The sequence below is a fragment of the Ambystoma mexicanum genome, chromosome 6p, assembly GCF_040938575.1.
Source record: "Ambystoma mexicanum isolate Mex_15411 chromosome 6p, UKY_AmexF1_1, whole genome shotgun sequence".
NCBI lineage: Eukaryota > Metazoa > Chordata > Amphibia > Caudata > Ambystomatidae > Ambystoma > Ambystoma mexicanum.
The window spans coordinates 319,970,430-319,995,859 of NC_090935.1; the positions used below are offsets into that span (position 1 = coordinate 319,970,430).

At 43.2% G+C, this 25,430-nt stretch overlaps 1 protein-coding gene across 1 annotated transcript in view; it reads right to left on the reverse strand.

Moving 5' to 3' along the window:
• Positions 1 to 9,255: 9,255 nt before the first annotated feature.
• The window catches only part of GOLPH3 (golgi phosphoprotein 3), a 93,521-nt gene continuing 77,346 nt past the window's right edge, over positions 9,256 to 25,430 (reverse strand). The window contains exon 4 of the mRNA XM_069627079.1: positions 9,256 to 10,244. Within this exon, the coding sequence (XP_069483180.1) occupies positions 9,820 to 10,244 (425 nt within the window). The 3' untranslated portion in view covers positions 9,256 to 9,819. The remainder of the gene's footprint in view (positions 10,245 to 25,430) is intronic.

A 25,430-nucleotide genomic window follows, 5' to 3' on the forward strand; every position in this document is an offset into this window, starting at 1 on the left:
TCGGTGGTGGAGAGTGGAATACCAGCTCTTTGTCTGGTGGTAGTAACCACCAGAGAATGCAGCTTTACGTGTCTTCTGATGTACAGAGGATAAGATGGTGAGGGCTTGAATGTTTTCTCCACCTGTGATTTGATATGATGTGGCAATATAACACACCTGTACACAAGTGTTTCTAGATGCAACAAGACAGGGGGGAGACAGGGTGGACAAGACAAACAATGCTACTAGGCCTTGTGCAACAATAGAAGTGCAAGCGGGGGTGGGAGTGCAAGCAGGGAGTCATGGCTCTGAATAAGTGCAGCTAGGCAGCACAGATCTAGGTAGTGCAAGGAGGCAGAGGGGGCAGTAGGGGTTACATTTACAGTCCCTAAGAGCATGGTAGGCCAGGAGAGAGTGCAAAGGAAGACTGGTCGTGGAGGAGGGTGGTACCAAGTGAGATTCTGAGGGAACCAAGCAACCAATCGACACAGCAGGCAGGTCATTTAGAAAGTGAGTAAGAGAGAAGGTAGAGGAGAAAAGGAGGGTCTTGAGCTGCTTCTCGCACTTCAGGTGGTCCGGCTCAAGTCAGAGTGGCAGGCAGGCCATTCCAGAGGGAAGCACCTGTAGAGGAAAGAGATCTACCACCCACTCTCTGCTTGGAGAAGCGACTGGCCCTCAGAGATTTGGAGGTAGCTGAGCAAAGGGCTCTAGAAGGAAGGTATTTCAGAAGAGAGTTGGATGTGATGCAGGCCCCGGCCCCAGAGAGCTTTGCGGACAATGCAGAGGGTCGTGCCCTTGATCCTTGCAGCCACTGGGAGTCAGTGGAGAGATTTCAGGGCTGGAGAGATACTGTCCATGGGCCTGAAGCCAAGTATAAGTATTGCAGTCCTGTTCTGGATTAGTTGCAGGGGGGCAAAGAGTAGAGGTAGGCAGATTGAGAAAGAGGCTGTGGCAGTATTCCAGCCTGGAGAGAACCAGAGCTCTGGAGAGAGTGAGCTTCTGGGGAAAGTGAGAAAAGGTGCAGCTGGAAGTCGGCTTTTTAGGCAAGTACCATGATGTAATGAGAAAAGAAGAGTGTGGAGTCGAAGAGGACGTCAAAGTTTATTGCATCATAGGAAGGAAAAGGTAGAGGGCCCAAGGAGGGTGGCCAGAGTGCAAGAAGGAAAGCGGGGGCAGGGCTCCCAACGAGCAGGATCTCCATCTTATTGGCATTAAGGCAAAGATCAGCAAAGGGGCACCATCCTGAATCACAGATAGTCAGGAATGAGCGAGCGAGGCAAGGAGGCTGAGGGAAGCCTGAAAGAGAGCAGAGTGTCATCCGCATAACACTGAAAGTTAGAAGGGAAGGTGGAGATCAGGTCCTTGAGAATTTCCATACAACTATAAGGTCGTTTGAAATGGCCAAACGCTATGACTTCAGGAGCCAAGCTGCCAAGTGCATGGATTGAGGATGCATGTGTAATGTCCCCCTATGCTGGGTGAGCATGTTGAAGGGGAACGGGAGTTTTATTGGAACGCACATCACCAGTGTGTGCAGATGCAGAAACCAGGGTTGTCTCGCCCAAATAGGAGCAACCAGGATTAGCGACATTTGTTCCTGGGGCAGTTTGTTCACTATTCTGCTCAGTAGCAGTGCGGGGCGTAGGCAAATTTTCCCGACCAGCTCATCCACAGGGCATTCCCCTTGGACCAGGGTTGGGGAATTCTGGATGCAAATTCTCAGCATTGTGCATTTTGGCTTGTGGCAAACAAGTCTAAGGGTGGATAGCCCCGGAGGAAAATAATATTGTCAGATTTTTCTGCTGAGTTCACACTCATGCTCTTCGGGTATAGGATCTCTGCTTGATGAGTGCCAGAGAATGGAGTTCCCCTGGAACATGTTGCCACACTAGGACCATGTTCCACTTGAATGCCCACTTCCAAATTGTTTGTGCTAGTCTGGACAGACTTGGAGAGTGTGCCCCTCCATGCTTGTTTATGTAAACCATGGTCGGTGAGGATCTGTACTGTTTGGCCTGACAGATGCTTGGTTAGTATCTCCAAGAGGTTTATGTGATTTTGGGCTGCGATCTGGGCCGACAGCCCATGCGCTGTGTGGTGAAGGTAATTGGCTCCTCACCAGGTGAGATGTGTCTGTTGTGACAATCGCTTGCACTGTAGGGTTGTGAAGAAAAAAAATTCCTTTGTCCACCAGCATAGCACTTGAACTAGGGTTAGCGAAACAACCACTCGATCACCACCATTTCGCGAACCATTCTTGCTTTGGGCACATGCACAACCATGCGTGCAGAACCAGGAAAATGCATTGCATGACGCCATCATCGCGAGAAAGCGCATTGCTTTGCATCCTGTTTGGCGACCGGCTAGATACTGAGGTATTTGCAGCAGTATGTTTTGCACTCTTTCGTTTGACAGAAAGACTAGACCCTCCTAAGAACTGTTTGGTGTTGCTTGGAACTAAATTTTCGCTCGTTGATTGAGAGGGTCGCTCATTTTCCTCTGCGGGCTCCCTCCTATGGAATAGCCTCCCCCTGTGCCTGGAGGAACATCTCAAATTCCAGAAGCTCCTTAAGACTTTCCTCCTTCTTCCCACATTCTCTCCTCTGCTACAGTTGCTGAATCGGTGTCCTTGGCCGTTATGCATCTTCGGGGCCTTGGCCTCCCTCACCCATTACTCCCAGCTCCTGTCTGTCCACAGCACTTTGCTTCTGCACACCCTTCGCTCTATAGAGTCGCAGCTCTGGCCGTGTAGCACTCAACATTTCTAGCACTTCATCCATGGCTCTCCCACAAGCTCTGACTCCCCATCACTTAGCCCCTCTTCCACATTCTGAATACTCACAAGGTATAGTAGGTTTGCCTACCTCTTCCCCTGAGCTCTTAATATTGTGTTGTAATGTATCCTCCCTCCCCTGTGGGTGCTTTTAAACAGTATGTTCTTATTGTCTAAGCGCCTAACAAGTGAACAATAAATAAAAAATCCCAATTGGAACAGAAGATTGAATGCTCTTTGGGTATTTTGCTTGCAACATTTGGGGGCATTCCCCTGTTATCGGCCAGTCGTCCAGATAAGGCTGCAATGGGATTGACTCTGTGTAGGTGCACTTCCACTACAGCTAGTACCTTGGTGAATACCCTTGTAGCTGAGGCTATGCTGAAGGGTAGCACCATGAATTGTTAGTGTTGGTTCGCTGTTTTGAAGCGCAGTAACTTTCTGTGCGCTGGGAACATTGAAATATGAAGCATGCATCTTTCCTGTCCAAGGTTGCAATGTAGTCCCACTGTTTTAGCAGTGGGATTACTTCCTGTAGCTTTGTCATGAGGAATTTCTGTAGCTTGACATAGGTGTTTGCAGATCCAGGACAGGGCTCATTGTTAGGTCTTTTTTAAATACCCTTACCTACCTGGTTTGCTGGGACTATTTCTATGGCGTCCTTTAGTAGTAGTGCTCTAACTTCTTCTAACAGGATGCAGTGTTCTTCCTGTGTAGTTTGGCTTTGACTTGGCAGGTGGTTGGCTGGTGTTTGTATTAGCTCTATGCAATAGACCACCCCCCCTCAACAGTGGAAAGTACCCACGTGCCCGACGTGATCCCCCTCCCATGTGTTTGTAAAGTGAGAAATACAGCCTCCTACTGGAGTTGCATGGGAGGGGACCTGTAGTGGTTGGTCATTTCTTAGGAGGGGTGGAGCCCCCTCTTTTGGAGGAGAATATGCCCCTACTTCTGGACCTTCTTTGGCCCCTTTGAACATTTTGTTGGGAGGAATGCCCCTGCAAAGAACCCCAGGACGAACTCTGCCAACCCTAGTTGTAATTGAAGGACTGAAGAACCTCCTCTCTGCACAAAGGGTTCGTTAGTGAGTTGTCCCACGGATTGGAGGGCGTCATATACCTCCTTTGAACTTTAGTGTGTCGACTGCTTTGCCGAATAATGCGTTGGGCTCAATGGGCATGTTTAAAAGGGCAGCCTGGGTCTCCAATTTGAAATCAGTTTGACAAAGCAATGAATGTTTGATGAGGCACCTTCTGTCATAATTCGCCCCGCATTATCTGCTGCGTCAAAGTTATTTTTAAGAATACGCCTCTGGACAGATTGAAGCAGTGGGATGAACTGTGCTGCAAATCTCGTATCCCCACGGATGTCCTCTACAAAGTCCTTATTGACTTGAGCTTCCTGGGTATCTAAAGTGTTCTGCAGCCTTTAAGAGCAGGCCATTGTACTGCGGCTGGTTGTCCACCGGGGAGTCAGCCACTGGTTGATCGGTATGGTCTGGGGATTGGATGATTTATACCTCGTCAAGTCCCCTGTGCCCCCTTTGTTCTTCTGGTCTGGGGATTGGATGATTTATACCTCGTCAAGTCCCCTGTGCCCCCTTTGTTCTTCTGGGTCTGTAAATGAGCCAGGGTCTTGCGAGGCTGGAGTGTCATAATAATGTGTCCTGGGCCACGTCCTGATATGATGGGGTATTAGTTTGTGTAGCATCCAGATGGGCTCTTTCGGGGCCTGGCTGCTTGCTAGCAGCTTTGCCTTGAGGGGAGGGGGGGGGGGGGGGCTGAAGGTTGGGGAGTTTATTTCGGTGTTGATCAAAGAAATTTACAAAACTGGACATTCTCTGCATGACCCTATCACACTGTTCTGGGGTCCATTTGGAGGAGTTTGGCAACATTGAGGGAGCAGGAGTAGGCATGGGATCTAGAGAAGGGGGCCGTTTGTGATGCATAGCCTCTGAAAGGGTGTCCTCAGGGGTAGAATAATCGCTACTCTTTAAACCTTGTTATTTTGAGGGTTGGAGCATAAAGGATTTTGATCTTTGACTTTCTGGCCTTCAGTAGGGTGTCAAGGATGTGTTTCTTTATTAACTCGCTCATTTTTTTTTAGCTTTCTGCATGGGCCGTCGACACATCTTTCAATAACACAGCTGCTGGAATCCGAGGACTTTCCAAATTTGGGTGCAGTGTTGGAAACTGACCTTGACGTCCGTTTCGGGGACCTATCATGAGTGATCGCGATGGCCCAGAGGACAGGGAATGTTTGGACCTTTCCTCCGACACTGCGTGTCTGTGGCTGATCGGTCGATGACGTGGTCACTTGTTAGCCATGGGTGGGGGATGTGCTTGGTGTGACGTGTAATGGAGGTGCTTGAGCCGCCGGGCGTCGCCTCCGTAGCAGGGCCCGCCTGTTGGGAGTCGGGGGTTTGCACGTTGGAATCCATTTGAACCCAATCACCCTCAGCGTCACTTAAGATGCTGACGAGCTATCGCTGGAGGCTTCCTCGATGTCCATGGCGGCCTCGGCCCAGCGTTTAATTCGGTCCTTTAAAGATTTTGGCCTAAACAATTCGCAAGGCTTGCACTGTTTCTCGGCATGGTCCCTAGGGAGGCAAAGGTTACACACACTGTGAATCCTTCCAGGGAAACGTCCTGTTACAGGAAGGACAGAAATTAAAAGGAATATTTTCCATAGTGTATAAAGATGGCAGCCTGGCCGAAATATAGAGGAATATGCATTCTCTAAGTAAAATGGAATATGAACCTACCCATTCTCCCTACTGTAGAGGGCCAAGGCCCGTTGGGGTCTAGGTAGGCCGTAGAAAAAGTTTGAGACAGAAGTCGCTGTCAGATGGATGGTCTTGCACTAGAAAGCCGTTGCTGGAGATCTTGCGGTGTACGGTCGCCGAAATTCTAACTTTAAACTTTTTTCTCAGTAATGGTGTCAGCCAAGAAGGAACTCAGCAATATGCATCCAACTACGACGGAGGAAAAAAAACAACCTGAAGGACCTTGATGCGTGAAGGACCATAAGTACAGTGGACGACACACTAGGGATAGGCTTACTGGCACACACTCTCAATGTCCCTTTTCGAGTTTCAAAAACAAAAAATGTAATACTCTGCGGGTACCACTAGATGTTGGCCTATGCATACCATGTGATCTAAGCAGATTCACAAGCCTCAGGAATATATATATACACATGTCAGTGTACATGCAGACCACAATGTGAACCTTTGAGATGTTCAACTAAGGTGGTACTGTACGTTCCAAAGGAAACCATGCAGAAATTCAAATGGAAAAAGTATGAAAAATACCTGCAGAGCACTCATTTGACATGAAAAAGAATAAACGCTTTATTAACTTGTTGTCCAACTGGTCAGCAACATTAGATGCGCAATTCCAAATTTACATTTGCTATGAAAACATAAATTACAAATGGCATACTTGCTCTGGTTCAGGCACTTTTCAAGATCATATTTTATTGGCGGGATTATTGGAAAGCTACTATACAGATTTGAAGGACCCTGTAAATTTAAACTCTACAGGTATACACCATATAGCACTTTTGCTTTAAACAAATGAACCAAGAAAATGTAAGACCTTCAACCCATGATATGCACAGCAAAGAAAAACTAAAAGTTAACTCCTCGAAGGCATACAATTTACATTTACATTGTGAAACCAATGGGCATTTAAACAAGAAGTTGCAATACTTGAATATATTTTAAAAATTTAAGAATACAATGCTGTGCCAAAAACAAATTTCTGCATCTAAAGACAAAAAAACATGATTTATGGAACATAAAAACGAAAGCTCACAGAACTGTACATAGCACTTGTTAACTCACGCACCACCTGCTAGAATTAAAATGCTGTGACCATCACCTTTTGTAAATAGCTGCACAATGCATTTCAAGTGGCCAGAGTAACTGTATAAATCTATCCTCAATACATGATCTTATGTATGTAAACCAGCAACCCATGCAAATGTATACCCAATACACTACTTCAAATATTGTCAGTCTTTAAGCACATTCTATCATTTAAAGTAAGCACTCCTACAAAAAAATACTGTTTTAATCATTAATAGAAAAATATTTCCCCTCATGAAAAAATACTGGCAGCCTAAAATATGAAAAATGCTAAAATAAGGCTAACCTACCAAATTAATATTTTGTCTTATAGAACAATAAAAACAAAGTAAAATTCCACTTTGAGAATATGTAGTAAGCTCATCTTATGAATGATTAATCATTTCTTCAGAATAAAAGATTGCTTGCATCAGACGGGCACAGTGTTACATGTATTCCCCTTACGCAGGGAGTGTTGATCATTACAAAGAACTTGTGGGCAAGTTCATGGCAGATCACCCCCACGCCACACACTGTTTCAACACATTGTTTCTGCTAGTATATCGCTAAAGGAAACCCTTTTGCCACAACTGTACAGAAAGGAAGGCCATGCAACAATCTGAGAAGCTTTACTTCAGCCTGGACATGCATTCAAAAGACAAGTTAAAAAAATGTTTGCTATCAATCAGAATTTAGTGTGTGTGCCAATAACATTGAAACTAATGTGGAGGCTTAAGAATTTGGGCAAAGAAAGCAGAACAGCACATGAAAAAAAAATGTAGTTTGCAAATATAAGAATCATCCTAACTTGCAAGTGTTTGGAAGCAATTTAAGAACTGCATAAAATGGGCATGCAACAACTTCTGTTCAATGGCCATGAGACCAACATTTTCCAGTTTGAAAGGTCAACCATTTTTGTGAAACCTATAACAACTCATTTATTAATTGCTTGATAAGACTGAAAAGGAAGTAGTATAGTCGCATATGATCTGGAAGTAAAAATAAAGCATTTTAGTTTGATTAGACAACAATTTCAAGAAAAATCATACAGTAAACAAATGAAAGCAAAACTATTACTGCATCACAAAACTAAATCCCCATCACAGCAAGAAATCGCAATTGCAGAATGAGCAATAGGAACAGTGTTGGGTATTAAGCACCCAGCTGCAAAAATGTATTTTTTTGTATCCACATCTTCTTGGATCACTTAATGTTTCTTGCTACTGGTACAGTCACTTGAATGAATATGGGAAGCTATTTCTGTAAAAGATTTAGGAAAGCAAGTTAAACATGCACATTACATACGTTGTTCACCATTTTAAAAAAGAACATTGTCCACTAGGGATAATTGTGAGGCACAACCATTACATTTTCAAAGGCTTTTATAGTTGTGCAATGTGTGCCCAGTAACTTACGTAAGATGTGTAGATAAGTCTACCGAGGGATCAGTGGAAAAGCATCCTACTCTAGGATAGAACTTGAATGCCAACTACCGTTCACCAGACGTGTAGATGGGTACATATTTGTTGTGCTAACTGGTCAAGTAAGCCTTGTAGACGACATGGCATTGTTCTTCCAGGTCAGCCAGAGATGAATTGGTTGTTTGTTAAAAAATAAAAATGCTGGTTGAAACTAGCATACGTTAAGGAGAATCTTTAGCCAAATAAACACAGCTCTTCATCGTTAAGTGAAATCATGCCAATTAAAACAAATTGGTTTGGAGAACTCGGAATGCATTTAAAGTTATGGCAAAAGCTAATAAAATCAGGAATGAATATTTATATTGCACACTTGTACTACAGTCTCTGGCTTTAAGGCACAGCGACCAAAATGATAGACTGCCAAAAACTTAAAGGGTACTTCAAATGGATCACCACAACATTCAGAGAAGTAAATGACACAGGCAAAACCTGAACATATGGAGCTGTAAATCTGTAGAACCATGAGGTATCATTGAAACAAATTACAGATGTAATTCACGCAAACATTATAACTATACATAACATTTTTAGATTTAAAAGCTCACAATCTTGTGAAAATTACTAAAATTATACGAGAAAAAAAGGGGCATCAAGTAAACAAGTAAAAACGAAGATGAGATCTGCTGAAACTCTTTCAAGGAGACAATTATAGTGAAATTGGCACACTAGGATAATACCCCAATTAAAAGTATACTGGACATTGTTGATATAGACCAGCAGGAATGTTCCCAAGCAGTAAAGACGCTTTTCAATATACACTTGATTACTATGATCCAGAATTTGAAAAGGTGCTCGAAAACGTGCTAGGCAGCACTTTCAGAAGCTCAAGATAAAAGAGACCATTGTTGAATATGGCAATATCAAGAAATATAAATCCTGGGGTTTCAAGATAAGAAACTGAAAACTAAAATATAAAAAGCAGCTGTAGAATCACCAAATGACTTGTCATGGTTAAACTCTAGATGACCAAGATGTTTCAATAGGTGGCAATTAAAAAGACGAACATGATTAGAAATAGATGTGATACAGCATTGTTGAAAGGTGTAAATCCACGCACATAATACTAGATGTGAATTATGTATGGTTATATAATTTAGACTATGTACACAATAAAAATGGAATGTCCCTCACTCCTTACTCTTGAAATCAACAGGACCTTTCTACTCAAACTGTGGAGCTTTACAATTCAAATTATATTTAAGTATACAATAATTTTACAGAGAAATAAACATTTTGAGGCCTTTACACAAAGTATAACAATTATATTTGTGATACTGAAAATATTTTAAGTACACACTGGACCAATGCCTTTGATATTATCTGTACAAATGAACATTTGAGTTATCATCCTTTTGTGACTTCAAGAACTGTAGTGTCAAATTTGACCCATGTGCAAGCACATCATAGGTAATTCAAATAAGCATGCACAGCTCTCTTACTGGAAGCGCTTTTCAAAGAAAAACATGCCAGTAAGCAAACAAACGCTTACGCCCAATTTCTCTGGTAGCTTGAATGGAAGGAAACATAATGCCAATATGGCAGTAAAATCTTTTTGCAAAAGGAAGGTATTGAATATCAGCAGAATGCTGTAACACAGTCACAAACGAGACCAAAACCTTCCGATCATTTGCATGAATTCCAAGAGTCAGAAAGGACAGAAAGCATGAATTGTCAAGAGTAGAGACAACTGGTTTACATGAAAGAAAAGAAGGAAGCGCACTTCAGTCCAGGGACCGCTACTTTGTAAAGGCAGCAACGACAGCCCAGAGGACTTCATTTGTATTTGCCTTCATACATTCAGCTTCAGGGTCTAGATCCAGAAGCTGCCGTACTCTCTTCATGGCCAAATCATACTGGTCATCCAAAAGGGGGGCAAACGCATTCTCAAGGACGTCAGAAGCATGGGCTAAGTAAATAAGAGCCAGCAATCGTTTGTCCATGCGGTGAGGATCTTTCACCCACTTATCCAGAACAGCTTCTTGCACCCTCTTGATTAGGCGTTGCTTAATGTTGTTGTTGGTGAGAGGATGGGTAGTCATGTCAAAAAGAAGAAAGTTCTGTTTTTCGGTTGTCAGCACGCCCTTTTCCACTAGATTTTTGGCTAGTCGTTCACGCACATTTCTCAACTGATAATGCAGTTTCAAAGGATTCCATGTTTCACCTAAACAGAAGAGAAAAGTGCAATTAATATTTGACGAAAAAGCCAATATCCCTTGTTTACTTCAAACGTAAATAGACATAGGAGCCAACGGATTGATGCTAAAATCGAATTATATAAATGGAAAGGACTACTTTTCCGGGATAATCAAGGTCCTAATTTAGGGGAAACAAGTAAAAAAGGCTTGGACAAGAAAAGCAACCCCCCCCCCCTTCAGAACAAGCATGCAAAAATAAGTTGTGTCAAATTTAAAAAGGTTTTGTAATGTCAGAAGTGCATGGGTGAGCACTTAACGATACAGTACATTTAACTTTCTTTGAATGTTTTTTGCTAGCAATAAATGGTAACTGACCAAGCACCAAGAATTTCACCATGAAAATATTAGCAAAGTTTATTCGCTTGTAACCCTTCATTCACAGGCTCACCTTACTTCCGGTACCTGTGGAAACTGACCACCTTAAGCAAGTAGCAGGTTAAAAGAGGATGCAGGGAGGGGCACAGCAAGTCTCTCCTAAACTCCCTTTTATGCACTTCATCCTAAATTTCGAAGCCCGCCGTTGTCTAGAGGTTAACTCCCCAAACTTGGTAATAGATGCAGATTAGCACTCCCATTTGTCCAGGTGAGAATTTCAGGCAAAAGGCAACCCCTTTATTATAATCAAATACAGAACTAGTACAGCAGTACCGTTTGAAGAGTTCACACACACACAGTAATACGTCCAATCTTTTCATCCTTTTCAAAACAAATGAGTGCTTAGTTTGTAAATTAGGTGCCAGGGCCTAGATATTTTCTAGCACTCGTGACACTGCAGGTGGGCATCACTGCTGCCACCACTGATAGCTGCTCCCCACAGTGTCGACATATTAGTGCTTATACTGCAGCTCGCACCTGCTTATTGTGGTTAAGAGAGTCACTGACTATTGTCACTTCATACTTAAAGTGAGTCTGACAATAATTGCTGGGGCTCAAAAATAAGGATCAGTGCTGAGCCATGGAAAAAAATATTAAGCACTGGTTTCCTGTAAAAATGTGTTTGCACTATAGTTATACACCCAAGCTTTGTTCTTAGAGTTCATGACACTACACACCTGTATTTAGTCGTTTTTTTTATTATGCCACAGTAAAAAGTAAGAAATCATTTCGAGGGGTCACTGCCCAGTGATACATGTAATACCTCAATTCAACAATCATAAGCTTGCCAAAACCTATTCCGAATTGGCAAAAGTGCATTTCTCAGTAGGGTTTGTGCATTCTAATGGCCGTTTCAAAATCAAGAGAGGCAAGACATTGCTAGTCACAATGAGTGGGTGAAGTTCAGTCTGTTTACTAATTTGTAGGGCGCACCAAACCCTTAGGTAACTGGGCACAACAGAGTACAAGGCTACGTATAGCTTGGTTACAAAGATGAGGACAGGTTCATACATTTAGAGCAGAGTCAATACAAATATAAATATCAAAGTCATTGCATGCTGCTACATGTCGGTTAGTCATAGTGGTCATTAGAGAATAGCCAGTTAAGGGTATTGCGTCTGAAACTGTACTGGGACTGATCTGTTCTAAGCCCAGGTGGGAGAGAATTCCAATACTGGGCAGCTTTAACAGGGAAGCTGTTTCCACCATTTTTCTTTAACTTAAATCTAGGTATTTGTAGGCAGTGGGAGTTGACCGCTCTGGAGGGGCGGGTGGACGTTCTTCTAGTTATTCTTTCCGTGAGATAAGGTGGGGCTGCGTTATTTAGACATTTGAAGGTTAATGACACTGTTTTGAAGAGGGTCCTATCGATAGTTTTAAGCCAATGATGGTCTCTCCTTGTATTGGATACGTGTTCACTAGTTGGGAAGTTCAAGGCCATTCTAAGGGCATTATTTTGCAGTGTCTGGATTTTGTTGTTGATGTATTTGTTGGCTCCTAGATATAGGGCATTACAATAGTCAAGTTTGGATAATATTAGGGCGTTGGCTAAGATAATACAGCTCACTTGTGTGAGGAATGGTCTGCATGACCTAATAAGTTTGCAAGTGTAGGCGGTCGATGAGGCCAGGGAATTTACCTGTTTGTTTAAGTTGAGGGTAGAGTCAAGGTAGAAGCCTGCCGTCTTCACTTCTTTGGCTACTGTAATTATGTTGCCATCGATGTTGAAAGCAGAGTACCTTGTGTCAAGTTTTCTTAGGTTGGAGGCTGAGCCAAGAATCAGGATTTCTGTTTTATTGTCATTCAGGCCGAGGCCATGGGTTGCCATTCATGCCTGAATGAGGATGTATATATCATACTAAGGCCGTATCAGACGAAATTGCCCGAAAGGGGAATGAGGATCTGGGTGTCGTCTGTGTAGTTTGTGTAGGTGACACCCAGTCTGTCCAATTTGTCGAATAAGGGTTTGGTAAAAATATTAAACATCGTTGGCGAGAGACAAGAGCACTGTGGGACGCCACATGTAGTTTGAATAGATCTGCTGCTGCTGAAGTGGAGAAGACTTGCATAGTTCCGTTGTCCAGGAATGATTGGACCCAGGCTATGGCTTCACTCGAGAAGTGGGCGGCCGGTGCTAGGTGCTTGCACAAATCTGCATGGTCCACCAGATGAAAGGCCGCCGACAGTTGAAGGAGGAGGAGCAGCATGGCCGTGTTTCTTTTATTGTTGAGCTCGTTGATTTGTGCCTTAAGGTCAATTAGTGCCATCTCCGTACCATGTTGTGGTCTAAAGCCGGATTGGCGGGAGCCCACGAGCTGGTTAGTCTCAAGATAATTTCGAATTTGTAGAGGCTACTCTATTATTGAGAAGGAAAGGGGCCGTGGTAATGGGCCTATAATTAGTCGGGATGGAGGGGTCTAGCATTTGTATCTTGAGAAGAGGTAAAACCCATGACTCTTAAATTACTTGGGACCGTGTTGGATGAAAAGACATTCATTAGTTTTGAGATGAAGGGGCTAAGTCTCTTGCAACATCCTTGATTATTTGGGCAGGGCAGTCCCCTTTGCAGTTGGATGGCTTCAAGGATGCAATGATGTTTTCAGTTTCCTGTATGGATACTTTAGTAAATTTAAATGGTGCTGGGCTGGGCTTGTCAGTAGTAGAGGAGGTGGTTGCCGTCTCAGTAGAGAGCAAGGAGGCTTTAAGGCAATTTTAGTTTGCGGTGTTATTTTCTTGGCTAAGGCGGTCTGGATGCTAGTGCACCATTGTTTGTCTTTATGTAGGTTGTCAGGAGGAGGTGTAGGTGATTCTAGTTCTCGCAGGATCACAAACAGTTCCTTGGTGTTGGAACTGGCATATGAGATTCTTTCGTTGAAAAGATTTTTTAGTGCGGATGACTTCTTTCTTGTAGTTATTTGCTAAGAGTTTTAGTTGCAGTTTATTTCCATCCGACAGCGAGTGTCACCATTGAGTTTCTAGTTTTCTCTTTTGTAATCTTAGGTCTTTGAGGTGGGGGGTAAATCAGGCATTAAGGTGGGCCTGCTGTTTACTCTTAAGCAGCTTAAAGAGCGCAATGGTGTCAAGGGCCAGTATTTATTTTTTTTCTTCACTCTGGCTAGCGGCTCACTGTACAGCAACTTCGCCCACCTGATCTAACCGGGCTCCATTCCGTACCCTCCCTGGGCCGCCAACAGCCATGGCCACTTAACCGAGTCGAAAGCTTTTACTGCGTCTAAAGACACAATCGCCACTTCGCCTTCATTGCTACCACCCCATTCGACCACCCGGTGGAGTCGCTTGTGGTTGTGAGTTATATTTCTATTCGGGACATAGCCCGTTTGGTCTGGATGTATTAATTTGCTGATTACTCTTTGCAGTATGTTCGCCAGGACAGCCGTCAATATCTTGCTGTCCTGGTTCGGCATCGACAAAGGTCTATAGGAGCCACAGCTATGCCCTGGTCTGTTGGGTAAAGGGCCAGTATTGTTGTAGAGATCCACCAGAGTGTTGGGATCGGAGTTGCTTGGTAGAGCATTAATAGTGGGGAGGAGAAGGGGTAGAAGTTTGTCAGAAGTAATATTTTTCTTTGATCTGGCAGAGAGAGGAGCTGCCATAATATTATCTTTGGCCATTTCTTTGTCTAGAGTTAGACGGAAGGCTATTAGATAGTGGTCAATCATGGTTCGGGCTAATTTTAGTAATGATGGTGGGACAGTTCAAGGTGGCTACCAGGTCTAGGATCCTGCCTTTGCCGTGAGTTGGGGGAAGAGGACTTTTTATTTTAGACACTCTTCAGCAAGCATAGTTGCTATTACTTGAGCTTGTTTGTCCTCTGGATCATTAAATCCTAAATTAAAGTCACCCAGAACACGTATTTGAGAGGAGTCTTTGGTATCATTCGCTAGGAGGCTGGATAGGTCCTCTTCAAATGTACCAATGGGACCTGGAGGCCTATATATTAGGTGGATAGTTAGGGTGCAATATGGGGAAATTGGCAATTTGGCCGTAATTAGTTCACAAGATTTTAGAGGAGGTAGAGTTGATAGTCTTATGTTGAGGTTGGCTTTAGCAATAATAGCTAAGCCACCTCCTCTGGCATTAGGTCTGACCATTCTGATTAGGTGGTAATCCTCCGGTATAGCTAGTGTAAGGGCTGGGCCTGCTGCCTCGTGCAGCCAGGTTTCTGTAACCGCTAGGAGGTGTAGATTGTCTGATGTTTATATGTCAGCCGTTTCAGAGGCGTGAACCACAACAGATCTGGCATCAATCAGAGCTCCCGATATCACGGTTGTGATGGGTAGTCTTTGTAATGCCGTACAAACTGGTGTGTGTTGTTTAGGTTTAGCACAAGGTGTTGCACGTGTAGGGGCTTGCTCAAGGTACGAGGTGTTAAGTGTGTGGTTAGATCGAAGATTTAGATACTTGTTGATAGTTTTGGGTTTGTAGAGGCAGGGAAGTCTAGCTCGTAACCTAGTATTTCTGTCAAGTGTGGGACAGGGTGCATACTTGGTTTGGGCTATGGTTAACCAGATTATTGGTAGGGTGAGCAACAGCAGCAATTCTCAGATTCTCAATTTTCTGGCCTACCTAGTGCAAAGAGGCCTTGCCTACAGGGCATTCAACGCCTACCGCTCAGCAATTTCAGCAGGCCACGATCTCGTCCAAGGGGCACCAACAGGGGAGCATCACCTGGTATGCAGATTACTAAAGGGTATTAGGCTTACAGTGCCGCCTCCGCCCCGTTATGACAAGCTTTGGGAAGTCAATAAGGTACTGAATCTATTTGTCATGGCCAGCTAACGAGTAGTTCTCGTACAGCTCTTTCCGGCAAGCTTACTACTTTGCTTGGTCTCAAGCAGGAGTGTTTTGGATGTCAGAGCCCTAGACCTAGTGGGCAGCACTTTTTCTTCCGACGGTATTGTGTTTAAATGTGCCCAATAGACTCTCTGTGAAAGTTGCATTTAGAGGTTTGCCCAATAGCTTCGAAGTGAAAGTTGAATTTAGAAGTGTGCCCAATAGACTCTGTGAAAGTTGCATTTAGAGGTGTGCCCAATAGCTTCTAAGTGAAAGTTGCAATTGAAGGATGCCCAATAGACTGTGAAAGTTGGATTTTGAGGTGTGCCCAATAGACTGTGAAAGTTGGATTTAGAAGTGTGCCCAATAGCTTCTAAGTGAAAGTTAGATTTAGAGGTGTGCCCAATAGACTCTGTGAAGGCTGCATTTGAAGTGTACCCAATAGCTTCTAAGTGAAAGTTGAATTTAGAAGTGTGCCCAATAGACTATGTGAAAGTTGCATTTAGAGGTGTGCCCAATAGCTTCCAAGTGAAAGTTGAATTTAGAAGTGTGCCCAATAGACTCTGCGAAGGCTGCATTTGAAGTGTGCCCAATAGCTTCTAAGTGAAAGTTGAATTTAGAAGTGTGCCCAATAGACTCTCTGTGAAAGTTGGATTTAGAAGTGTGCCCAATAGACTCTCTGTGAAAGTTGGATTTAGAAGTGCATTTAGAAGTTGATCTTAGACGGGGCGGACTGGAGCGTGCTAGGCGGGCTGGACTGCATGAGTGCGTGGAGCGGACCGGAGTGCATGAAACGTTTGAAACGCTTAGAATTCTGTGATGTATATAGTATGGTTGGGAATGCAGAGAACGTTTGAAAGAGCATATAACCCATCATATCACACCACCACGCTTATTCTCTCCTTTACATCACCACTGAACTAGAACACAGAGATACTATGGCACCATTCGGTATAACTGTTCTCATACCAACATCCGCCGCTCACTCCGCCGCACACTGCTGGTTACACACCCTCCAGCCAGGCGTTTTCCTCAGGCCTAACGCAGCCACATCCGCTCTGGATAAATCCTGCCAGAACGAACACATACTCCTGATCGCTCAACCACCACACCTACCGATAAGAAGCAGCTGTTACACGAATAGAATACTGCACGGGCTGCACACATACCCGGTGCTCACACGCACCTTTTTGAGACTCTCTACTCTACTGATATGAACTTCGGTTCCCAAGGGCGTTCAACCTACCAGCACCTTCAGACCATAGCAATAGTATATAAGGCGCAATATAAAAGCAAAATGACATACGCAAAATGGCATACGCAGGAGAACTAAATGTGATTCAAAGGTGATTTCTTAGCCCGCTTTTAGGGAACAACCCAAGCTTTGTCTAGTCAAATGTTTGAAAACCTACGAAGTAGTAACAGCTCCCCTCAGAACCTCTCCCAACAGTCAGCTATTGATAGCTCTCTGCAAACCACACAGAGCAGTTGCTGCCCCTACTTTAGCACACTGGGTGTGTTGGACCCTAGTACAAGCAGGGATAGACACTCACCACTTTGCCGCCCACTCAGAGGGGCTATGGCCTCCAAAGCCATCCCAAGTCGGTGTTGTTTAGAAGAAATCATGAGGATGGCCGATTGGGTAGGCAAATCGATCTTTAAACAGTTCTACCTGAAACCAGTAGAGCAGCCTGCATCGGTTGTGGTAAGTAAGCTTTGAACTAGCATACTGTGAGCCTCCGGTCTTGACATAGAACAAAGATTTTCCATAATACCTTACTAGAAAGTCTTAGGCGAGCATTATCCTACCCAGAGAGAGAACAGCGCGTAGCATGCTATAGACTAATCATGCGCATTGCTATGAATTATTGATCATTTGGTATTCATGTATGTTTTCAGAATAACACTGATTTTCTCTCCCAGCCCGCGAGGGGAACTAGGGTTGTTATTCACATGAAGTAATTCTAGTCTTTCTCTCTCCGACAACACCTGCAGGCAAGTCAGCCTGACCAGCAACTCTACTCTATTCTTATTCCTATGATGGCTACAATTGCAATTCTACTTATGATTTATCAACAGCCAAGTTTGCAGCCTCGAAAGAGGAAGATACATCATGTTCAGGACTGTTTAGGAGGATCCCTGCTTAGCTATTGGAGGACTACCACTGGGTGAACTTTAAGGGGGTCTCATGGGAAATGGAGTTCTTGTTTTTCCTCCGAGACTTTGATGGACTTTGTATTTTCTTTTTCTTGTTTGTATTATTTGTTGCACCTGTTTATGCATATTGTCTTATTGCGCTCAGGTGCATAAAACTATCTTGCTGCCGAGCTCTTTCTACGTGTTATAATAAAGAAAGAAGCATGATGCTCACGTCTTGTCTGTTAAATAGAATTACGATGGTCTAGTAAGCTATTATGGAAAATCTTTATTTTGCACCATTAGCCCACAGATTATGTTCTAAGGCATATTTGGTGAAGGCCTGCAATTCGTTCTGTAACCCGTAAGGTGTTCTGCCGAATAATAAAATGTCATCGGCGAAAGCAAGCCAATTTAATCGCAGATGTCCTAATTTTATCGGAAATTAAATCATTTGTTGCCAGATACCATCAATGTCAAAAAGATATAAATGAAATAAAATGGATGTAAGGTTGCACCCGTGCTTTACGCCCGTTTGTGTGGTAATCTCATTTGTAAGAGCCCCTTGCCGATTAATTCGAACTCTATAACAAGTGTCTCGGTGCAACTTAGCTATTAATTGAATAGATGTTGAAAATCCCATTTTGACTATTTTAGTCCAAAGAAGATTGCGTATTACGCAGTCAAATGTAGAACTAAGATAGAGTGATGCCATCTAGACTGCACCTTCTGCCATCTTCTTAGCTGCATACAGCACATGGGAAAGTAAAGTTGCATTGTGTGCAGTTCCCATATACTTCCTAAAGCCAGTTTGATGTTGCAATAGCAGGTCATGTTCACAAATGAAATTCTCAATTTCATTGAGAATCAAGATGGCAAAGACCTTAAATGATGCATCCATCAGGGCTATCGGACGATAGTTTGTCGGCGCTGATGGATTGATCTTTTTATATATGGGAATAATCAGGGAAGATTACCAGGAACGCAGAATTTTGCTGGTGTTCAAAATATTTTCAAATTTCAGCATGAGAATACCTGCTCAAAATGTTGCATCCATCATTAGCACACATGCTGGTATGCCGTCCGTCCCTAAAGCCTTCAAATAGTTCAGTTTCCTTATGGCCCATATGTCCTCCTCTATTGACCATAAGATTTGTGGCAGAGATGTTAAACTAATCGTTTAAAATGCAATATGACAATATTTGCCTGGAAGTTGTAAGGCTACAGAAATGTTTAGACCAGGTATCTGCTGAGATAGATGTCTCCATGGAATCCAAGGTCTTTTTAGATGTGTCCTTCAACATATTCCATATGCCTTTGAGGTCATGTTTGCAAAGATGATGAACCATAGCCTGGTTGTCAGCTATGTAAGAATTATGTTGATATATCTTACAAGCATTCCTAAAGGTTAGAGTAATTCATTTTTTAAAAAGTTGTATACTTTTGTATAGGCAGAGGCAAACTTGTTAAGTCTTTTTGCAGGGCCTAAACCTCTTAAGGTACCGGGAAGGAGCTTTCCCAAATCTAGCTATCAAAGCTAGCTCACATTTTCATACTCCAATCTTTAAAGTTCCCCCGCCTCCATTACTGCATCAGTTGCAACCTGGGGGAGCCTAGACAAAAACCAGGGAATCAACCGATTCCCTGTGAAACCCTGAATCTCGGTTATATTTAAAAAGCACCCAACCAATCCAAAATATCAAGTTCACATCATAGATATTCACTGCATCTTTAGGCATGCAAGGTCTTTCTGGACTGGAAGACCTAGAAGATTCATTTTCAAGAGAATTTCCTCATTTCAAGAGCGTGTTGCGTTGCCATTTGCCTTAGTTTGATGTCCTGATGTTTGGTTTCAGCTTGGATCTGTAATATTTTGAACTCTAACTCAAGTCTCATTTTCTCAACGGACACAAATTCTGGACTCAGCGATGGACCTGGTGGGGTCCCTGTAGCTAAAGGTTGAGGCAAACCTGTTAAGGTAAAGAGGGGGGCTCTCTTCCCGAGACTCCGATGACTCTTCAATAATATTAGAGAGTTAGACTCTGAATTATCATACACATTATCCACATTTCCTGGATTTAGTTGCAATTAGTTCATTTTTCTTTCCTTTAACAGGGAGATTCCGGACTTTACACATTTTGTTCAGTTGATCCACAGTCAAAACGATCAGAACTTCCTGCCTGAAGTTATCCATATCTGGCATGTTACAATTGCTTTTCTAGTGGAGCTTAGCCTTGTGAAGTTTTTTAGTTGAGCAAAAGTAAAGCAAATTCTTAGTGTAACAACTCCACAATATATCCTCACCGCCTGACCCAGCGTTAGCCAACGTTTGTATGCAGTACCCTCTGGGAATACTACAAACAACTGACTACAGGTATAGGCAACCCAACCTTTGGTATAAGCTTGTACTACACAGTTTCAGTAGCGTGTTGAGCAGCCAGGCTTATCTCAAGAGGGGTCAATGTGAGCTGTAGTGAAGTTAGAGATTTTGCAGTTACAAGTATTCAAATAAACTCTTACACTCAAGGTTTCTTGAATAAACAATTACTAATTTATTTATCAGTCAGTTAGAATAAGCCTTCTTCAGAAGGGAGCAATAGAACACTAACACAAATACACTTCATGAAATACACACTCTTAATAGCTCTAAATCAGTCGATACCCTTTTGGGATGGCCCACAGACACTACCTACACCCTCAGGTGACTTTGATTGCAAGGGTGCTGGGGACATTAATATATCACTGTTGAAGCATTTAGAATCATGGAGTAAGATGTCAAAGGAAAAGATCATTTAGAACATACAAGAGAGCACAAATATTCTTAAGCAGGTAAATACTTTTGGATCCCCCAGAAAGAGTCATTCAATACAATGGGGCTAAGCCAAAGTCAATGGGCCAAAGTCTTATATGGGATGAAGCACCTCTGGTAGGTAAATGGAAAAGTCTTTGCACAATGTTTTAAAAGTCTGAAGAAAATAATCAAATGTTGGGCCACAAGCTAATTAGACTTGTGAGTAGTAGAAAATGCAAGTAACTCTACAGCAAGAGGCAAGTTCTCTCAGACTTTGTACAGTATCTTTAAAGATGAAGAAAAGATGCAGCAGATGACTCCTGTTCCTGTGCAGCTCTGCAGGTCTCGCTGTTCCAGTGCCTCAGTCGTGGGGACAAGAGGGAGGATGTCGGGGGTCTCCTGCAATACACTGGGACGGTCAAAACTTGCAACCGGCAAACTTCACTTTCAGTGGCTGTTTAGGGTTTCAGCTCTTAGCGTCGAACCGCAAATAACACTGCGGTTCATGGCCTTTCCTTGCTTCTGGGGTCCCGCACTCTGTTCAGGGGGCTCAGGCTCGGTCAGTCCTGCTTCCTGGCAGTCCGGAGGAACTTCCTGGAGCTCTTGGCCAGCATAAAAGCAACGCACACAATGTGGTGTTCCTCTCCTTGGCTATACGGTTTCCAGCAGCAACTCTGAGGAAATTCAACCAGCTCCAAGATGGATGTCCAGGTGGCTTACTTTGGAGGTGATTAATCCCACCAACTCAAAGGGAGGAGAAGTCCTTGCAGGGGCTTCTCTCTCGATGCGAACGTGGCGATTCGGCACTGCAGCAGGGCTTCCCCGGGCAAACCAACGGTCCAGGAGTTGCAGCAGGAGTCCTCTTCAAGTTCTTCTTCAGTTCCTTCGTTCAGTGGTCGACTCTGCCTTCCAAGCCAAAACACTCACCTTTTATTCAGTTCTCCCACATTCATTCCAGCCTAGCTGTCTGTCACCCAGCAGGTTGGCTGTCCTTGCCGGACAGTCAGCCGGCCAATCACCACAGAGTGCATTTGGGTCTCCTAGGAGACTAAGCACAGGGAGTGTCGGGCACCTCCCTCACTTCCCGCCTACCCCAGACACCCTGGAGGCGGGCTCCACTCATGAATCCTGCCAAAGCGAACAATGGTACCAAACCTGGTTTGGTGTGCAGAGTAAATCACAAGTAGGACCTTTCCACAAACAAATGGTAAAAAAGGTCAGGGCCATTTTGACAAAAATGGCACCCTTGGGTGCTTTACTGCAGTTGCGAACGCAGCCCGCGGTAAATGCACACCATGGTAGTTAAAACGAAACCACTTGCAGCCATTCAGTGAGAAAAGGGTAATATAAAAAATGTTACATGAGAAGCTAGACAAAGGGGATACTAAGTAACCCCTCCAGCACCCTATTGTAAACTAGTGTGTGCTGGGTCCAGAAAGTTACAAATTTAAGTAAAGTCAATTTCACTTTGCTGCTCTTGGAAACAGTAGTTCAACCAAGAGAAGGTATTTAAATCTTTGGAAAATCTGAAAGATTCCCCTGTGTCACTGCACTGAAGATCCTGTGTGACACAATGTAAAAGATGATGCCTATGGAGTTTGTCAGACTCCACAACCAAAAGAAAAACAGTGTACAAAATCACATTAAAATACATGAGTGGGAAAAAAGGGCAACTCTCTCCAGGTTAAAAAAAGTCCTAAAAATCCAGCAAAGTTGCTGGGGGTCTCTAAGGTGGAGGGAATTAGCACATTCCTGAGAATTCTCCCTAACACAGAGCTTCTTATTCCAATGAACTGAGAGAAGTGGCCACTATTTCCACCAAATCCGGTTCAGGAACCCTCTCGCAGTGTCTAGAAGTCCTCATCAGTTTAATTGAAATAAAAAAATGGTCGCTATAGCCGAACATCTGATATTTCACAAATTCCACTTAAATCCATAAAATTCGCTGAAATAAAGAAAAAGTCAATAATTGAATATGCAAGCCCTATGTGCCATGTAAATACAGGAACATCATGTCTAAATTCAACTATGAACATGTTCCATGTGGCAAAATAATGATTTCAATGTTGACCCAATTTCACAGAACTATGATCAGCATTTAATTTTCGACTACTAGTGCTACTGGAAAACATAGAACAATTCAAATTCAAATCCCATCCCAAAATGATCTTAGAGTTGGGATTATGCAGTAAAGCATTTTCCAAAATGGCATTCAGTATGTCTATTAAACTATCATCTTATTCGGGTGATTGAAACATATAGATAAGAGAAACACGTCTGAATCATCATCATCTGTCTGATTGATTTCAATGGCTAAAATAGCCTCAGATGCATGAATTAGATTATCTGTGATTATCTTGCATATTCAAACTGTTGATTAAAATAGCAAGTCTACCACTAGGACATTGCAACCCTGTTTTTTTACCTGCAGAATAGAATGTGCTATAAGCATCCACACACATGTGGTTCATATGCATAGTTTCCTGCAAAAAAATATGATAGATGGTATATCAAAAATAGCAAGTGATTTCAAACATGCAAAGAAATTGTTGAAACCACATACATTTCAGCAGTGAAATCTGAGCTTTGTATAGCTAAGAATTTGCCTTTGAGGTTCTACATCCAGTATGGTTTTAAGCACTTTTCCCACCCAGGACCAATCCTTTATGTTGGCGGCAATGGCCGACAATTGAGATGAACTCAGGTTGCAGACTAGCAGAAGGTATATTGTCGGCTAACATCCGCGACCCACTAGTAACTCGAGGCAATTGGTGTTCTCTAAACGAAAATTCCTGATCATCTTTGCAAAGAGGACCATATGAATGTCTAACAGATCAAGGTCCTCAACACTCCCAAATTTGTTTTAATATAATTAATGAATTTACTTGCCATATCATTCTTAAGTTATTATCACACGCCAATTTCACCCACTCTACATCATTAGAATTGAGAAGTGTTAGCATCAGAATGCTATTCATGTTTAAAATATGAAAGAGCGATTAAGACGAGTTTGACCATTAATTGCCGGATCACTGATCCAGCCCATGATGGTAGATGTATTATCAGCAGTTACCAACACATCATGAGAGTCAACCCGCTGCTCTTCTAATGTGGCATTGGACTCAATATTTGCATTTGGCCCTGTGTGAGTATGATCTGGGGCATTGGAATCATTCCATTTTGGTAATGCTCTATCACCAGTCCATCCTTCCTGGAAAGGCTTGGATTGGAGAGGAAGCAATTTGGGATTGTTACTAGAGGAAGGCCTAGAAGATGTTGTAGTGTTTTGATTAATACCCGTACCTGGTGCTTGCCCAATATCAATCTTATCAGTTCTTGTGTTATTGAGGACGAGCGGGTAGCAAGAGGATAGTTGTGATTGATTGCTATCTTCATGTACTGCATTAGCGACGAAAGGCTAGTGCTTCCCTGTTGACAGCGCAGTTTGAGCGTGATTCCCATCAGTTCCTGAAACCTGCACCTTTTCGGAATTTCCATCTGATGTCAATTTCTCATTTTTTTTTGGTGCTTGGTTATTAAATTCTATAACATCCGATGATTTCAAGGCGGGATCATGTAATTGGAGTGCTTTCCTCATTCAGCTGCTCCAAGTCAAGAATTGGCTCCTCCGTAGGATGGCTGCTGAGATTACTGCTGTTAGCACCTTCAGTGTTAAGTTTCGTGATGAGCGGGAGGGGATTCTTCATCCCATCCTTTTTGGACGAAGGTTTATTCAAAGCCCTTCTTTTGATTGCCCCAAGGTGAAAAAGCGTTTGTGCGAGAGATATCCGACCCCCCGATGAAGCACCGGCTATACACATCAGCAATCGTGTTGTCAGTCGGAGGATTAGTAATAGTCTCTTGAATGTAGCCTCCATCTTGCTGCTCAATGATATTTGTAAGGATAGTTGGAGTATCAAGCGTTTCATAGGAAAGAGTTTTCTTGTTCACTAAGATGTAAGCCTATATGTTTTGTTCGATGTAATATGTGATATCATGTTTTCAAGTTTCACGGTTTGCACACAACACCGGATATTGCTCATCTCAGCCATTTCACCTCCAACCGCAATAGGCTCTTCATCAGGAGGAGCCAAAGACGTTCAGTCTGACCCTAGGAGCATCTCCCAATTGAGGAAATGTTCCCTGAAACTTTGGTTTGAGATGGTTTTGTGCTGACTGCCAGCTCGTCAGTCAGTGAGTGCATATTTTGAGTGGGTTTCCCCCTTACCTCTTTGCCAGTGACTTTGTTAGATTCACTATTGGCCGCCAATTGACCACACAGGAACCCCTCTAATCTGCTAATTTTTGCTAACATTTCTAAAGATGTATGTTGGCGAGCCCTAATTTCTATGTGGGTTAATTCGTGCCCTTTGTCTAGGAGGTTCAATATACGGCTTATTACTGGAAATTGTTGTTCTGTCTTGTCAAATTCTTGTACTGCAGAAGTAGACCATAAATAGGCGATATGGGATGCCTCAAATTGTTAATGGAGGTGGTTTCCGATCTACCAGACTCGAGCAGATGGGAGGAGCTTGCTCTGTATTTCTTCACCATGGGATCAGAGGATTGAGTAAACGTATCAATAGGTTCTTGCCTAAGAGAAACATCGAACTGTGGGACACTAGGTTTCACACATTGTGTCGTCTGCATTTGGTATAAGTGGACATTGTCAATCCTTCCTCCCAACGCTGACCCCGTGTAGAAGGCCCAAGAGACAATCAAGTTTGTCTTCCTAGGTCGGCCATCGCAATGGAGGACATCATAAAAATATCTTGCGTCCCGTCAGAATCGGGTACCAGCACCACATGCAGCCGGCCTCTGGGGTTAGGGGGGAGAAGGCTCATGCATACTTAGGAAACTGTGTTGAATAGAGTTGTCACCATCATACATTTCCTTAATGGGAAACTATTTCCTTTGGTTTATCAACTTCAGCATGGATTTTCGCATGCATATATGAGAAAACTGTGTCTTGAACATTATGATCCAAGTTGCTGGTATGTAGCATGGCAGATGTATCTGCTACCCTCCTAACTTTGCCCAATTCCTTGTGAGAAGT